Source organism: Chiloscyllium plagiosum, chromosome 18, assembly GCF_004010195.1.
Source record: "Chiloscyllium plagiosum isolate BGI_BamShark_2017 chromosome 18, ASM401019v2, whole genome shotgun sequence".
NCBI lineage: Eukaryota > Metazoa > Chordata > Chondrichthyes > Orectolobiformes > Hemiscylliidae > Chiloscyllium > Chiloscyllium plagiosum.
The window spans coordinates 60,951,557-60,970,484 of NC_057727.1; the positions used below are offsets into that span (position 1 = coordinate 60,951,557).

At 42.6% G+C, this 18,928-nt stretch overlaps 1 protein-coding gene across 4 annotated transcripts in view; it reads right to left on the reverse strand.

Annotated features, from left to right (window-relative positions):
* Positions 1-18,928, reverse strand: part of cacna2d2a (calcium channel, voltage-dependent, alpha 2/delta subunit 2a) — an 810,266-nt gene that overhangs the window by 99,360 nt on the left and 691,978 nt on the right. For all 4 annotated transcript variants that reach the window (XM_043708454.1, XM_043708453.1, XM_043708452.1 and 1 more), the window contains one exon: positions 2,643-2,721. In XM_043708454.1, the coding sequence (XP_043564389.1) occupies positions 2,643-2,721 (79 nt within the window). The remainder of the gene's footprint in view (positions 1-2,642; positions 2,722-18,928) is intronic.

Below are 18,928 nucleotides of genomic sequence, written 5' to 3' on the forward strand. Positions count from 1 at the left end.
TTGCAAGGGAAGGTGCCGGGAGTGGTGGTTGGGTCGGTGGGGGGTGTGGATCTGACAAGGGAGTCGCGGAGGGAGTGGTCTCTACGGACAGCTGATAGGGGAGGGGAGGGAAATATATCCTTGGTGCTGGGGTCTGTTTGGAGGTGGCGGAAGTGACGGCGGATGATGCGCTGTACATGGAGATTGGTGGGGTGGTAGGTGAGGACCAGTGGGGTTCTGTCCTGGTGGCGGTTGGAGGGGCGGGGCTCAAGGGCGGGGGGGCGGGAAGTGGAGGAGATGCGGTGGAGGGCACCGTCGACCATGTCGGGGGGGAAATTGCGGTCCTTGAAGAAGGAGGCCATCTGTGTTGTACGTATTTTGAACTGGTCCTCCTGGGAGCAGATGCGGCGGAGACGAAGGAATTGGGAGAATGGGATGGCGTTTTTACAGGGGGCAGGATGTTCTAATGCAATGTTCTTCTTACCATTCTAATGTACTGTTCCTCTGGCTGTTCTAATGCAGTATTCCAATGTCCTGTGCCTGTTGTAATGCATCGTGCCCGTGTCTGTTCTAATGCACCATGCCTGTGACTGTTCTAATACAGCATGACTGTGACTGCTCAAATATACCGTGCCTGTGACTGTTCTATTGCACCGTTCCAGCTATTGTAATGCAGTGTTCCTATGACTGTTTCAATGCATCTGCCTGTGACTATTGTAATGCACCCTGACTCTGTCTGCTCTAATGCCTATTGTAGCGGCCTCCCAGCGAAAACTCCTGGCCTGGTGTAACAGCCTGAAACGATCAACCCAGCCTTATGATCACCTTTGTACCTAAGATGATGCTGTTGTGGCGACGTATGAACTTTTCACTAGACTCATTGGGTAAATGTGACGATAAAGTCTAATTCTAATGCTATTCTGAGGCATGCCTGTGGCTGTTCGAATGCACCGTACCTGTGACTGTTCTAATGCATAGTGCCTCTTACTCTTTTAATGCCACTGTGCCTGTCACTGTTCTAGTGCATTGTGTCTGTGATGTTCTAATGCAACTTTCCTATGACTGTTCCAATACACTGTACACGTGACTGTTTATTGCAGTGCTCCTGTGACTGTTCTAATGTATTATGCATTGTCTTCACATGGACTGTGTGATGGTCACTGTCACCGAAACTGTCATAGAAAGACAGAGTTGCGACAGGTTGACTCGTAAGTATGAGGTCATTTTCCCTCTTGTTGGTTTCCTCATTATCTGCTGCAGTCCAGCACTCATGTCCTTTGAGACGCAGCCAGCTCAATCAGTTGCACTGCTGCCAAGCTACTGTTGATAATGGCCAATGAAGTCCCCCACCTCGATTACATTTGTGGCCTTTCTACCCTCAACTACTTCTATGCTTTTTATAATTGATGTTCAGCTTTGAGGAGTACAGACTCATCAGCTGAGGGGGCTAGGGGCTTAAGTGCTTATCAGTAGGAAGTTGCTTTGCCCATGTCTGACTGGATGTCATGAGACATCATGGAGTCAGTCAGGAGTCCGGGTGCAATTGCAACTCAACATCAGAACACGTTACTCCCACCTTTACGCAGTCTATAATGCTTGTTGGACAGGATATACTCAGGGACTGAGCATGACTGAGGCTTTCTGGGGCTACTTCAGATGTCAGTTAAGAGTCAATCTTACTGCTGTGGCTCTGGATTCATATATAGTGATATTATTCGTACCTTTAACTGTGCTAACATTCTGCACCTGTATCTGTGCAGTGATATTCCTCATAGATTTAAGTGTGCTAACATCCTATGCATGTAACTCTGCAGTGATGTTCCTCTAGTTTAGCTGTTCTAACATTCTGTAGTGCTATTATGATATTCCTCATAGCTTTAACCTGCTAACATTCTATACCTGTAACTACAATGATATTTCTTATATTTTTAACTATTCTAACATCCTGCGCCTGCAGCTACATTAATATTCCTCATAGCTTTAATTTGCTAATATCCTGTACCCACAGTGCAGTGATATTACTTTTATCTTTAAATATGCCTATATCCTGTACCTCTACCTCTGTAGTTATACACCTCGTAGCTTTAGTTGTGCTAGTATCCTGTGCCTGTAATTGCGCACGGATATTTCTTATACCTTCAACTGGGTCAACATCCTACATCTCTGGCTATAATTTCAAAGTTATAAGTTTAACTGTGTTCACTTTCTGTGCATGTAACTCTGCAATGATATTCCTCATTGTTTTCACTGTGTTAACATCCTGCACCTGTAACTGCAGTGATATTCCTCATAGTTTTAACTGTGCTAATATCCTGCACCTGTAACTGCAGTGATATTCCTCATAGTTTTAACTGTGTTAACATCCTGCACCTGTAACTGCAGTGATATTCCTCATAGTTTTAACTGTGCTAATATCCTGCACCTTTAAGTGCAGTGATTTTTGTTGTGCCTCTAACTGTGTTAACATGCTGTGCCTGTAATTCCACAAGGCTATTCCTCATAGCCTTAACTGTGCTAACACCCCATGCCTGTAAGTGCAGTGATATTCCTCATTGCTTCAACTATGCTAACATACCTCACCTGTAGCTCTGCATTGATATTCCTCTTAGCTTTAACTGCACTAATATCCTGTACCTGTAAGTGTACAGTGATGTTCCTCGTACCTTTATTTGCACAAGCCATCCACTGTAGAGGTGTGACATCATAGTTGTGCTGTCCAACTGAGAAAGTAAAGACACGGACCTAAGAGTAGAGACAGCGAAAGAGAGAAAATGTGACTGGAGGGTACATTTAAATATTGTAGTTACATCTCTCAATCCAGCTTTTCCTGTTCTTATTCCAGATGTTTTGATGTCAATAATGTTATCTACATGTATGCTCTGTTTGTTAATGATCTTCAGTTGATTTTTTTTGTGTTGTCATCCTCTCATGTTAGTATCACTGAAGATATTTATCCTTCTGAAGATGGGAAGTGAATTTAAAGGGGTTTAGTGCATTGGAAGTGAATGTGAAGGAATTTGCTCCATTAGGAGGTGGAAATGAAATGATTTGGTTCATTGGAATTCTATAAAATGTTACAGAAAGAGAAAGAGTGAGACACAATGGGATTCTGTATAATGGGCGTGAGCAGAAAAAGGGATTTAATCCATTGAGACCATTTTCAAAGTGACCTGGATGTAAAATGTATGTCAATGAATGGAAAATTAAGTCAACCATTAGGATTCTATCTAGGAACCATTATAAGAAAGGGACTTTATACAGCAGAATTCTGTACAATGGTAATGAATGGAAAACATTTGGCTAATTGAGATTTCATGTAATTGTGATTGGATGCAAAGAAGTTTTGTCCATTGGCATTCTACAATGAAGGGTTCGATTCATTGAAATTAGGTGCAATGGAGTGAATAGGAGAGTGCTTTGTGCATTAATATTATTGGAATGGGAATGGATTAAGTTATTTGGGAATGTGTACATGGGAAGAACCTGAGCTATTCATGGTGGCAGCATGATGACTCAGTGGTTAGCACTGCTTTCTTGCCGCACTAGGGACCCAGGTTCAATTCGACTCTTGGACAACTGTCTGCTGAAGTTTGCACATTCTCCCCATGTCCCTGTGGCTTTCTTCCGATTTCCTACCACAGTCCAAAGATGTGTAGGTTAGGTAGATTGGTCATGCTAAATTGCCCATACTATCCAGAGATGTGCTGGCTTGGTAGATTAACCTGTACCTATTGGCTTTCGATTGCCATCCTGCATGATACAAAATTCTGACCTATTTGTTGAATCTCGAACTCTGCCTGAGCCAGTCAGCTGCTTAAACCCTCACTCACTCAAGTGGATCATAATAAGATATTGGCCTGACCGTATATGAAGCAGAGGGCAGCTTCAATTATTGATTTTCTGTCTCCTCCCCACCTTGTCAACCTGAATTCAAAAATCAGATGAAAGCCAATACAGGTGAAAAATAAATCAGAATATTTTCAATCATGTTTTCAAAAGAGCACCACATTTTGAGAAAATGGGGTCTAATCCGTTAAAATTGGAATTAATTTGAGACCAGCAAATTATGCAATGACCATCAACTGCATTCATGAAAACCATGTTTGACTCTGCAATAAGAATGAAGAAAAAGAACAAAGAAAATTACAGCACAGGAGCAGGCCCTTCGGCCCTCCAAGTCTGCACCAATACAGATCCTCGATCTAAACCTATCGCCTATTTTCTAAGGATCTGTATCCCTCTGCTCCCTGCCCATTCATGTACCTGTCTGGATACATCTTAAATGACTATCAGTCCCGCCTCTACCACCTCCACTGTGCCAATGTGTTCCAGGCACCTAGCACCCTCTGCCTAAAGAACTGTTCACGCATATCTCCTGTAAACTTTTCTCCTCCAACCTTGTACTCATGACCCCGAGTAACTGAGTCCCCCACTCTGGGAAAAAGCTTCTTGCGATCCAGCCTATCTAGACCTCTCATGATTTTGTAGACCTCAATCAGGTCCCCCCTCAACCTCCATCTTTCTAATGAAAATAATCCTAATCTACTCAATTTCTCTTCATAGCTGGCACCCTCCATACCAGGCAACATCCTGGTGAACGTCTTCTGCACTCTCTCCAAAGTATCCACATTCTTTTGGTAATGTGGCGACCAGATAGCCTGTTTTCATTAATCAATAAGCTTCAAATTTTTTGGATCACAACATGCCACACTCATACTTACACCACTTTTGGTGTCCATTTTTAAAACTATTCCGCAGAATCTATTTGGACAGTGTCTGATTAAATATCAACAAAAGTCGCTGGTGAATACATTGTCAATATTAAGATAAATGTACCCCTGCTTGATGTGTTTGGCCTCTATTCCTCATTTTCAGAGGCAGTGTGCTGGCCATAGCTCAATGATAGTAGGTGAGAGTCTTTAGAGTGAGTTCCGAACATGAGTGCTGGTAAACTGAAGCCCCGTGTGCCCCTCAGGTGAGCATGCAAGATGGCATGGCACCTTCAGCCTGTGGGACTGAATGGGCTATTCCCGAATCAGCCAGCAGAGGTCACTCATAGCTCACTACGCAGACAATTCTGCGTTCTTTTTCACTTCAACCTATGTATTTACAGCGAAGAGGTGGTGGATTAATCATTGCGGCATCAAGATTATTCTGAGAGCGAAAAGGCTGTTTCTAATCAAAAATTATCATAATTTACGATGCAAGCAAGCATTACATCTCAAAATACTGCATTGCGTTTGCCATGCATATTTTGCGGGGGAAGAGGGAAGTTATTTTGGAAAAGGAACCAACAATGAGCTTTGACATATTAAAATGTTAATCAGGATATTAATAACAATCCCATAAGGTGAAATAGGCTACTGCAGACAGAAACAAATGAGCCATTTCCAACGACTACTGTATAGAGTTTTTAATAATTAAGATCTGTTTCCTTCATTTCAAATGCTTGTTGTATTTGTTTTCAGTGAATTTTGTATTGTCTTTCTACCAGTCGGAATGAACACCGTACAGTGAAGTTTCTGTGAATCAGACTGACTCTAGACACATTTAAAAATGGCAGGTGGGACCCAGATGTGGATGATCCCATTTTTACAATCAGTGGGAAGGGGATAGGGCATGAATCACAGTGTGAAACCAAACTAAGAAGGACCATTTAAAATTACTGATTATTTCAATCAATCAAGCCCCATTTTTATTGTTTCAAAGGTTTCAAACAATAGGGAGGGAATCAGAAACTTATGGAAGAGCCGTAAAGATGCTTGAAGGTGAAGGTCTGTTTAAGTGTCGTGATCTTAAGATATTTTAATTCTTAGCACTATAAAAATGAAAAGAAAAACAAAAATAATTTGTAACTTGTAGTTGGAATAAAGGAGAAGACAACCTTTGCTAAAGTACACTCTCATGGACTTAGTTCATTGAGTCGAGAGTGTGGTGCTGGAAAAGAATGGCTGGTCAGGCAGCATCAGGAATGAATGGTGAAGGGCTTACACCCGAAACATCGATTCTCCTCTGCTCGGATGCTGCCTGACTGGCTGTGCTTTTCCAGTACCACACTCTTGACTCTGACCTCCAGCATCTGCAGTCCACATTTTCTCCTTAGTTCACTCAGTGACAGGCCATCTTCTGAAATGCAAAAATAAAGGGAGTCCTCAATTTATGAATATCCGATTTATGAATATTTTTATTCGTGAATGCGGTCCCATTCAAGGGTTTATTGATAATAGTTTAAAGATTCAACATATGAATGTTTTCTGTACTTACAAACAAATATTTTACTTTATGTTTCAACTCGTGCACAAATAGACAATGGACACAAGAAGGAAACCTGTTCACAATGTGGGGACAGCCTGTATTAGCCAACTGTTTTGCAATTTCAGTTGTTGACATTTCCCAATGACTGTCAGCTCAACCTATTAAGTATTTTAGATCGGTTTCAAAAATTGGTTTACATCTTAATTTACAGCTTTAACAGGTTGATTAGCTATCTGTGATGTAATTTTGAGTAGAAATTTGTTTTTATAAATCATTTCAGAGGATTTACAATTTTGAATGGTGTTCATGATGGAGAGATTTTCAGTATCACGTGTGTATAAGTTAGGCCTCTCAGAGTTTACAAGCTTTTTTTATTTGGTCATGGGTCCTGTGGTCTGGCCATGGTGGAAACTGGGTGAGTGGTAATGGGAGTCTGAGAAGTCATACTTTGATAGGAAAGGGCTAGAGGGCCTAACAACTTTTACACAATGGGACCAAAGCCAGAGAACCAAGATGAGCCGAGCCATTCAATCGGCTCAACTCAGCAGCTCTGTGGCCTCCTCCGAATTGCATCTAAAGACAACTGCTGAGGCTATATCATACGATCAAATCACACCCCTTGCCAACATCTACAGAGGTGAAAATTGTACATGTGAGGATCATTTGCAATGATCCTAATATGCTGAGTTGGGAGATTTCTAGAATGAAGCTTCTGTCCTGGTGGTGAAATTCCCAGTCTGTGTCTCACTCTCGTTTGAACATTGTGGACTGAATTTTCAGGGAACAGTAATCCTTGGATTTCTGCTCCTGCTTTCTTTATAAAGGCTGTGACTGAGCTCCCCATTGCCAGCTGGGAATTCCAAACTCAGGGTGGGAGGGGGGTTGAGTGATAGGATGTTAGCATGATAGAGTGGAAGATTGGTAAAGGTGGAGGATGGCAGGGTGCTAACATGGTATGCTGGCAACTGGACAAGAGTGGTGAGGCTGGGTAAATTCAGGGTTTGGAGAGGTCAGTATATTAGCGGGGATCAGTAATGAGGGGTTGTGGAGTCAGGTAGATGTCAGAGAGGGGTCAGGGTGGGGAGGCAAAGGTCAGTTGTTGGCCAAGAATTTGACTTAGTTTTTATTTTTCTAAGTTAAAAATCACACAACACCAGGTTATAGTCCAACAGGTTTATTTGGAAGCACTAGCTTTCCGAGTGCCGCTCCTTCATCAGGTGGTTATCTTTCTACAATTCCGTGCAGCTATCCAAGTAAGTGTCTCCCAACTTTGTTTCTAACTCACAGTGAGATATTTCAGCAGAGATCTGGGGAATTCCCATCGAAAGTTTAAATTTCCCAGGGAATCAGAGATTTGGAGCCTCTGAGGGGTCTTGATGGTTATGTCTGGTCTCGAACCAACCAGAGACTGGGAGATCTGGACCTTTGTGTCATAAGCTGGTGTACACCATCAGTCTGTCTCACTCTGGTTTGAGCAGTCTGTCTGTATTAGGTTGCCAACTCTAGTTTGGTATATTCCTTGAGGTTTCATCCTTCTGATCTTCTAATTCCTGCTGACAAATCATGTATATCCTCAAGGAATCTCACCTTCCCTTTATTAATCGAAAATTGATTGGATGATAGCTGACATAGTTGAATCATGTCTTCCCGCTTCCAAAACTTTAACTAATAAATGTTCGAAAAGTGAAAAGAAACACTTTTCAAATCCCTGTATGATCTTTGTCCAGAATTGCTTGCAATTGCAATATTCCTGCTGACTCCAGTACTGTACTGGTAATGCCGCATCATCTATCTCTCTCTTTACTTAATTCATTTTGATGTTTCTAAACCATGTGCTGAGCTTTGCTGTGGCTTTTCACAAAATTACCAGTTATTTTTAGTGTCTTTTTGTTTCTTAATGCCTTTCATTGTTACATTCAGCTGGTTAATTTACATCTCCTTCTCCCTGATGCCCTGCTTTATGACCATTAATCCACAGGTCTCTCTCAGTGATAGAGGTCAGTATGCACCGTCTGTTCACTTGCACTTCTCTCTGTCCCCTCCAGTTTTTAGTCTAATGAATGTCATCCACTTCCCAATTCCATCAAAAGATGCTCGTCTTTACAGGTGCTGATTGTATATTATTGGCACTTCCTGCTTTTGTTTGGGATTTTCAACATTTACCATTATTTTACTTTATATTTATGCTTAGGAAAGACCAAGAAATACAACTGACTATTGGATTAGTGTTAAAACTTGCTCACTGCCACCAAATACTGTTAATATTTAGTGCTTACATTTATCTGTATTGATACACAAAACTACTGATTATTATGTGTAAAATACTTTAATTTCATTGAAAAATCTATTAATTTCATGCCCCTATTAAGGAAAGATTCTGTATCAAAGTTCAGTGCCTTCTATTATAAAAATGAAGAAGGTTCCATATTGATATGTAATTTAGGAAATATACTGATTTTGTACAAATACAGCAAATACCATTGACAGTCTCGATTTCCTATTCAATACCCTACCGTTGAATATCACATGATATAACATTCATTGTAACTATTAATGTAAATCTGATCTTATTTGTATTATTATTTAAAACCCATTTATATCTAGATCCTCAGAGGACAGCTTATCTTTGCTCCAGATACTGAGCTGTAGGCCAAGTCACCTTTTCAGGACATGTATTGAGGGAGGGTCATGCAGCTCTCTGTAGGAGGTGATATTAGATTAGATTAGATTACTTACAGTGTGGAAACAGGCCCTTCGGCCCAACAAGTCCACACCGACCCGCCGAAGCGCAACCCACCCATTCCCCTACATTTACCCCTTTACCTAACACTACGGGCAATTTAGCATGGCCAATTCACCTGACCTGCACATCTTTGGACTGTGGGAGGAAACCGGGGGAAATCCACGCAGACACGGGGAGAATGTGCAAACTCCACACAGTCAGTCGCCTGAGTCGGGAATTGAACCCGGGTCTCTGGCGCTGTGAGACAGCAGTGCTAACCACTGTGCCACCGTGCCACCCACTTACTGAAATCAACAACTCACCTGTCCAGCTTATTCAACAAGGCAATGGTGTGCACTGGAATGGTGGTCTTCCAGTGACCCCTAAACATTTTATATCCTATCAGAATGCAGTCTGCACACAGATAGAAATCAGCAAATCGTACAGAAGCCACAGAGGCTGAAAATGTTGTATTTCATTTCTAGCTTTGCTCAAGTTTGACCCATTCCTTTAAAGTATTCTTCCATGGGGATGGTTAGAGTCTTTAGTGTGACTCCATTGGTGCTGTGTTCAGTTCCAAGGTCAAATCTTCCATAGAAGTACGCCCCTGTAAATGCCTGGCAGGTCTTGGGGTGCTACATGTGGGTCCCTGACTGGAAGACACCCTCCAGTACCCTTTTCACGTGGTCATTTGTTTTGTGTGAGCCTTGACACCAAATGTCAAATGCTGAGAGGGTACAAGAAATTCTACTCTAGGCCTCAAATGCACAACAATTTCACCAGTGTCACTCCTTAGTCACTGAAAATGGAACCGACCGTTCAGCCCAACCAGTCCATGCTGACCATGTTCCCAAATTAAACCAGTTCCACCTGCCTATGCTTGTCTCATGTCACTCCAAACCTTTCCTATTCATGAACTTATCCAAATGTCTTTTAAATGTTGCAACCATACTCACATCTACCACTCTCGTTCACATAAGTACCACCCTCTATGTAAAAGAAAGTTGCCCCCATGCCCTTTTTAAATCTTTCTCCTCTCACCTTAAAAACACCTCCCCTTGTTTTGAACTCTCTCCCACTGACATAAGATATAGGATTAGCAATAAGCTATCTGGTCAATAGAGCCTGTAACCTCCCTTAATAAAATTGTTGTTGATCCTTGACCTCAATTCTTCTTTGCGATCTGATTCTAATATCGCTTGATTCTGTTACAGTCCGATAATCTTTCATTCTCAGCCTTGAACGGACTCAATAATTGAGTGTCCACAATTCTCTGAAGTAGAGAATCCCAAAGATCCTCTGAGCGAAAAAGTTCTCTTTCCCTCAGTCTTAAATGCATGTTCTTTTAATTATGAAATGATTTCCTTTGTTCCAAGACTCTCCATCCATGGAAAACAACCTCGCAGCAGTGACTTATGTTACAATAAGATCTTCTCTCATTCTATTAAACTGCAACTAGTTCGGGGCCATTTGAGTCAAACCCTCCTCAGGATAACCTTCTCATCCCAGAATCAGTGCACCATCGTTCTACCTTATCTATGGAAATTTATTCTTCCTTATGTACACTTAACAAAATTATTCACAGCATTCCAGCTGTGACCTCAAAACAGTTCACAGAATTGTTACAGTGTAGAAGGAGGTTATTCAGCCCATTGAGCCTATACTGGGTCTTCAAATAAGCATCATTACCTAGTGCAAATCTCCTGCATTTTCCACATACTCTTGCACACTATTTACGACTAAATAATTATCCAAAGTCCTCTTGAATGCCTCAGTTAACTCTACCTCCATCACATTTCCAGGAAGTTCATTTCACATCCTACCCACTGCACTTGCCATGTGAAAAATGTTTCTTTCACACTACACCTTTGCCTCTTTTGCATATCACTTTAAATCTGTGCCCTCTTGATCTTGTTCCTTTTACGAGCAGGAAGACCTTCCCCCTATTTAATCCTTCAGTGGAGTCAGTTAGCACAGTTTGCTGGGTGGTTGGTTAACAGTGCAAGCAGTGTGGACTCAATTCCTGCACCAGCTGAGGTTACCATGAAGGACTCTCCTTTTCAACCTCTTCCTCCTTCCTGAGGTTAAACAACCACTAGTCATCTCTTTCTAATGGTGACTAATCTATCCAACACACTTTATGATTTTTAAAACCTCTATCAAAACTCCTCTCAGCCTTCTTCTCTCCAAGGAGAACAGTTCCAATTTCTTTAATCTATCCTCATGATTGAAGTTCTCTTTCCTGGGACCACTCTTGCAAATTGCTTCTGCACTGGCTCCAGAATGTTCACATCTTTTCTATAATGTGGCACTGACAACTGTACACAATACTCCAGTTAAGTTTGTACAAATGTCTGAAACTCTATTCAAGTTTCTTACAGTTCTGTCCAAAGTGTATCAAGACTTCCCTATTCTTGCACTCCTGTTCAAAAAGACCAACGAGTTACTTGCCCCTCAATTGTTTGGTGTACCTGCATGCTAATTTTCGGTGCTTCTTGTAGGAGGATATCCAATTCCTTTTGTACATCAGCATTTCATAATTTCTCATTAGTCAAAACATATTCTGTTTCTCTATTCTTTTGACCAATGTAAATAACCTCACATTGTTCCACATTACATTTTGAATAGCTCTGGTCATTGCATCACAGGAAGGACATGATTGCTGTGGAAGGAAAAGAGAGATTTACAAGAGATTTTCCTCAGACAGCGATTCTTGCTTCACTCTGAGGCCCACACTCAGTGTCACGTGTCACTATGTACACTGTCGACTTGTCTCTCATCAGCACTGCCTCATGCGGGCTTAGAGCTGCCCTCACCCCCCTCCCCCATTCCACTTCATCCTCCCACTCATTTGACATTCTAACAAGAATCTTTCTATTTTCTTTTCAAGATAACTTCGAGATCCCCATAACCCTCTGGAACCTTCCTCTCCTCCCTTCCTTCTGATTCCATCCCCTCTTCTAGTCCACCTCCTGTATTTATTTACTATTCCTTCTGACCTACGATCTGTACTCAGCAAAAGTCTTAGTTTTATTCCCTGCGGTCCATCTCAATGAATTTTGAGCACAATATGATGTTGAAATTTTCTTCCAACATGTCTGCCTCCATTCTTTGGAGAAGAGTCTTCTCCCTGTCCCACAGGTGTCTTCATTGGCCTCCAAAACTCTTCCTCCACCTGGACTCCTCCCTTTGGCATTTTACCTGCACTAAACATGTTCATTGAGAACTGCCTCAATTTCTCTGCACCCCATACTCCTTCAAACTCATCTCCCTCTGAAATTACTGCACTCTATGCTCTCAAATCCAATTCTGACTTTGTAATTAAGCCTGCTGACAGGAATGGTGCTGTTGTTGCCTGTTGTACTGACCTCAACGTTACAGAGGCAAAGCGCCAGCTCTCACACACCTCCCTCCTATCTCCCACGGACCACGATCCCACCATTGAACATGTACTGTGTCTACATTCATTAATCTCATTTTGTTTGGTGATCTCCACATCATGATCTGCAAGCTCATAGTCTCCCTAACCTGCACAGCTGGTGTCTACTTCCTTCGCAAAATCCACAAACTGGACCTTATTATTCCTGCCTGCTCCTGCTTCGTAGAACTCATCCCTTCTTACCCAAATTTTCCCTCCTAATTCAGTTCCTTTCCACTTAAATCCATGATTCTTCTCATGTTTCACGATAGCTTCAGAATTTCAGTTTGCAGACATCAGCTGCTTCCTCTTCACCATAGACTTGCAATCCTTTTACACGTCAATCAGGATCGTCTCAGGGCTCTCCGCTTTCTCTTGGAAAAAAGATTTGAACTTTCCCCATCCTCCACCATACTCCTCCACCTAGCCTAGATGTGGCCATGGGGACTCACATGAACCCCATAATGCCTGTCTCTTTGTGGGCCACGTGCAATGTTCCTTCCTCCAGTCCTACTCTGACCCATACCCACAACTGTTTCTCTGGTATATTCTCTGGACATTATTAGTACTGCTTCTTTCTCTTGTCTGGAACGAGAAAGATTTATCTATTTCATTTTCAATTTTCACCTTGCTCTCACCTACATCTGGTCCATCTCTGACTCCTCCCTTCCCTTTCTTTCCTCGACATCTCTGTTTCTATTTCTGGGGATAGGTTGGCCACCAATACCCACTACAAACCCACCAGGTCCCATAGTTACCTTGACTATGCATCCTCATTCCGTGCTTCCTGAAAAGGCACAATTCCATCTCCATTGCTTGTGTTCCGATGATGCCCGCTTCTACAAGGGGGCCTCTCAAATGCCCACCTTCTTCCTCAATCGAGGATTCCCCATCATCCTCATGGTTGTATTATGGTTCTCATGGTCTCTACCACAGAAATCTTTTGGGGCTAGTTAGAACATAGAACAATACAGTGCAGAACAGGCCCTTCGAGCCTCGATGTTGCACTGACCTATGAACTATTCTCAGCTCGTCCCCTACACTATCCCAAAATACCACAGAAATCTTTTGGGGCTAGTTAGAACATAGAACAATACAGTGCAGAACAGGCCCTTCGACCCTCGATGTTGCACTGACCTATGAACTATTCTCAGCTTGTCCCCTACACTATCCCAAAATCATCCATGTGCTTATCTAAGAATTGTTTAAATCTCCTTAATGTGGCTGAGTTGACTACATTAGCAGGTAGAGCATTCCATGCCCTTACCACTCTCTGCGTAAAGAACGTTCCTCTGACATCTGTCTCAAATCTATCACCCCTCAATTTGTAGTTATGCCCTCTCGTGCAAGCTGACATCATCATCCTAGGAAAACGCATCTCACTGTCTACCCTATCTAATCTTCTGATCATCTTGTATGTCTCTATCAAATCCCCCCTCAGCCGCTTTCTTTCCAATGAGAACAGACCCAAGTCTCTCAGGCTTTCCTCATAAGACCTTCCCTCCAGACCAAGCAACATCCTGGTAAATCTCCCCTGCACCTTTTCCAATGCTTCCACATCCTTCCTGTAATCGGGCGACCAGAACTGTGCACAATGTTCCAAGTGTGGACGCACCAGCGTTTTGTATAGTTGCAGCATGATATTGCAGCTCCGGAACTCAATCCCTCTACCAATGAAACCTACCACACCATTTTCCTTCTTCACAGCAATTTCCACCTGGGAGGCAACTTTCAGGGTTCTATCCACATGGACTCCAAGATCCCTCTGAACATCCACACTACCAAGAATCTTTCCATTGACCCAGTACTCTGCCTTCCTGTTATTCTTCCGAAAGTGTATCGCCTCACATTTAGCTGCATCGAACTCCATTTGCCACCTCGCAGCCCAATTCTGCAGTTTATCCAAGTCCCCCTGCAACCTGTAACATTCTTCCAAACTATCCACTACTCCACCAACTTTAGTGTCGTCTGCAAATTTACTAATCCATCCACCTATGCCTGTGTGTAAGTCATTTATGAAAATGATAAACAGCAGTGGTCCCAAAATAGATCCTTGTGGCACACCACTAATAACTGGACTCCAACTAATTAGTTTCCATCAAGCATCACTTGCTGCCTTCTTCCAGAACACCAGTTTCTAATCCAAACTGCTAAATCACTCTCAATTCCATGCCTCTGCATTTTCTCCATCAGCCTACCATGTGGAACCTTATCAAAGGCTTTACTGATGTCCATGTATACCACGTCAACTGCCCTACCCTCATCTTGGTCATCTTCTCAAAAAACTCAATGACGTTTGTGAGACACGACCTGCCTCCGACGAAACCATGTTGACTATCTGAAATCAAATTGTTGCTTGCTCAAATTGTTTATTAAATATATTCAAGAGGGAGCTGGACATGGCCCTTGCAGCTAAAGTGATCAAGGCATATGGAGTGGGGTACTGAAATTGCATAATCAGCCATGAAAGTATTGAATGGTTGTGCAAGCTCAAAGGGCCAAACGTCCTACTCTTGCAACGATTTCCTGTGTTTCTATGTTTCTATCACTGCAGTTCACAGGGCTCTCAGCCATGTCCAACCCTCTCACCAGTTCTCTTCCCTCTCCCAAGAGCCATAGGGTCCCCATTGTCCTCACCTACCACCCCATCAGCATCCACATTTGAAGGATGATGAGTTGCTATTTCTGCCATCTGTAGTGGGATGCCATCCCCAACCTTGTCAGCCTTCTGCAGGGATCATTCCCTCTGGTCCACTCCTCCTTCACCCCCAACACATCCTCATAACCCCATAGTACCTTCCCAAGCAATCACAGAAGGTGTAACACCTGCCCGTTTACTTCTTCACTCCTCAGTATCCAAGTGCCAAACATACCTTCCAGATGAAGCAGCGATTTACCTGCACTTCACTCAATCTAGTCTATTGTATTCACAGCTCACAATGTGGTCTCTTCTACACATGAAATGCAGACTGGGTGACCTCTTTGAGAACACCTATGTTCTGTTTGCAAAGATGACCCTGAACTTCCTGTTATCTGCCACTTCAACACACCATTGTGTTTCCTGGCCAATGTCTGTCCCACAGCTACCTAGACTACACTCCTCCCACCCTGCCCCTGTAAAAACGCCATCCCATATTCCCAGATTTGTTAATCCAGTTATTGTTCAGCCCTTCACTTCAGAAGAATTCAGAAGAATTGGGTTGAAATGCTAACCATTTTCTCTGTCCACAGATGTTGCTGCCAGAGCTACTAAGTTTCTACAGCACTTTGTTTTTATTGCACTTCTCTTCACTTTCCTGGCTCTGAATCTCAGCAGTTGGCTCACTAATCTCTGCTCTCCCTGAATAGCTTCCTGAGAATACTCTCCATCTCTCAGATACCATTTACCTTACTTTCCAGGCCAACTTTACATTCCTGGACCGAATACCTGAGCTCCTCTTGACGTGCCACTGTTTGGTTTTCAGCTGCCAGATGTCATGAGGTCATTGCTAGATGTAGGCCATGCACAGCTATATGTTTCTCAGGTCAGAACACTAGGGAGTCCCTCCAACCGAACAACCCTGCCTTACATATTCTCCAATGTCAGTGGGTTGCACTCTTATCTCTTGAGTGAAAAAGGTTCAGGTTTCACAAACCCACTACTGAGACTTGAGCATGACAATCCATTCATATCCAATACTGAGGGAAGCCTGTACTGTTGAAGTGATCCTTGAAGAAGCTCTTGGAGAAGCGATCCTTGGGGGCGCGGATAGGCATGGGGGCGTGAGAGAGGAGGAGAGCTTCTTCAAGAATCACCCTCACCTTAACCTCCTTCCACCTATCGCATTCCCAACGCCCCTCCCCCAAGTCCCTCCTCTCTACCTTTTATCTTAGCCTGCTTGGCACACCCTCCTCATTCCTGAAGAAGGGCATATGCCCAAAACGTCGATTCTCCTTTGATGCTGCCTGACCTGCTGCGCTTTTCCAGCAACACATTTTTAACGTCTGTCTCATGCCTGCTGCAGTATCCCAGCAAAGCTGAGCACAAGCTGGGAGAACAGCACGTTATTTTCCACTTGGGTACACTGCAAACTTCAGGACTCAATATCAAATTCAATGATTTTAGCACCTGAGCACCTTCTCCCATGTCCTCACATGAACGCCCACACATCAGGCCTTGTCATCACACAGGTTGCTACCACAAACAGCCCATTATCAGTTACCCGTGGTCTCCATTATCCCAGGCTGGCCTTTGTCTGCCCTACTGTTTTTCTCATTCTTGTCTCCATCTCCAACTTTTGGTTACTCCCCCCAAGTTCCCTCCCCCCCCGCCATTCAGCATATCTACCAACATTTTTGTAGCCACAATCGGTTCTGAAGAAGTCACTGGACCAAAAACATTAACTCTGCTTTCTCTCCACAGATGCCGCCAGACCTGCTGAGATTTTCCAGCAATTTCTAGTCAGAATCATACAGTCATACAGCATGGAAACAAACCCTTTGGTCTAACCAGTCCATGCCAAACATAATCCCAAACTAAACTAGTCCCATCTGCCTGCTCCAAGCCCATATCTTCCTAAACTTTTACTTTTCATTTACTTATTAAAATATCTTTTAATCTTTGTAATTGTACCCACAGCACCACTTCCTCAGGAAATTCATTCCACCTGGGAACCACCCTGTGTAAAACATTTGCCCTTTGTCTTTTTTAAATCTCTGTCCTCTCACCTTAACATTGTGTCCCCTAGTTTTGAAATCCTGTTCCTAGGAAAAAGACAACTACCATTAACCCTATCTATAACCCTCATTATTTTATGAACTTCTGTAAGGTTGCCTCTCAACCTCCCATGTTCCGGTGAATAATGTCCAGCCTACCTAGCCTTTCTTTTATAACTCAAACCTTCCACACCTAGCAATATCTTGGTAAATCTCTTTGGAAGCCTTTCTAGCTTAATGATATCCTTCCTGCAACTGGGCGATCCAGAACTGGACACATTATTCCAGAAGAGGCCTCACCAATATCCTGCACAACCTCAATACGACTTCCCAACTCTTATACTCAACATTGTGCATTTATCATACAAAAAGCTAGCATTGATGTTCAGCAGTTAGTGGGAATGAAATCAGAGTTTTGGCTTTTATTTCCAAGGGAAAGGAGTCCACAAAATTGAATAATATTGCAACATTATTACAGTATTAAAGTACTAGATGATCCAAGTGCAATAGTGTATCATTTGAAAGAAGAAATACATGAGAGGCTAATACACAGAAAACCAGTTAGTAATAAGACCATAAGACATAGGAGCAAAAATTAGGCCATTCAGCCCATCGAGTCTGTTTCACCATTCAATCATGGCAGATAAGTTTCTTAACCCAATTTTCCTGTAATCTTTGGCATTTGCTCCAGAAGAGGAAATGGTTGCAGTGAAAGTTGAGGGAATACATATGGGAGCAGGAAAACAGCTGTGGCAGAGTTCAGGGAAAGAAAGACTTGCATTTATATAGCATCTTCACATGATCAGTTTCTCAAAGCATTACAAAATTATTCTTTTGATGTAGTCACTATCGTAATGTAAGAAAAGTGGTAACCAATTTGTGCACAGGAAGCTCCCATAAACAGCAATGAGATAACAAGCAGGCAATGATGATATTATTAAGATGTTAATTGAGGGATAGATATTTAGCAGCATTCCAGAAATAACTACCACAGGATTTCATACATCTTCCATGAGGACAAATAGAGACTTGATTTAATGATGCATTGAAAACACAGAATCACAGACAGGGCAGTTTCTCAGTGTAGGAGTGGGATTTGAATCCAGACTCTCACTCAGAAGACTGCCATCTTACTGTGGTATGAGTGAGAAATGAACTGGGAGATTTGAAAGCAAAAGCTTGTACTACTAAGATGTGTCAATTTGAGGTCAGAATCAGGTAATCAGGTAGGAAGAAACCTCTTCAACATACCCTTCACAATGCAATTTCTCCCTATCAGGACTCTTGCAATTATAAAACAGAAAACTTGTGTACCTGACAAGACTTCAAACCTTATAATTATTTTAAGCACTTCCAGGTGCTTAGAAATTGCAGCTATGAGGAAAGATTCCTGAGGACAAAGGAAGCTGAGGGGTTACTTAATTGTGGTGTACAAATTTATGATAGTCTTGAATAGGGGTCAGGGAAGAACAGTTTTGCCTACTGGAAAGGTCAGTTAACAAGGAGCATAGGTTTAAGATAATTGGTGGAAGAATTAGAGAGGACATGAAGAAACACTGTTCTGTCCAGAGGATGGTGGGTGTCTGGAATTCACTGCATGGTGGTGGTAGTGGAGGCCAAACATCTCAACCTGTTAATAAGGACCCGGGATCTATACCAGAAGCATTGTAATCTGCAAAACTATGGACCAGGTATTGGAAGGTGGGATTAGAATGGGCAGCTTGATTTTTGTTTGGCTGGCGCGGACACAATGGGCTGAATGGCCCTTTTCTGTGCTGTAACCTTCCTACGGTTCCATCATTCTTTACTTGACATATCCAGTACTCTCCGGCACAGCACTCTCAGGCCAACACATTTTG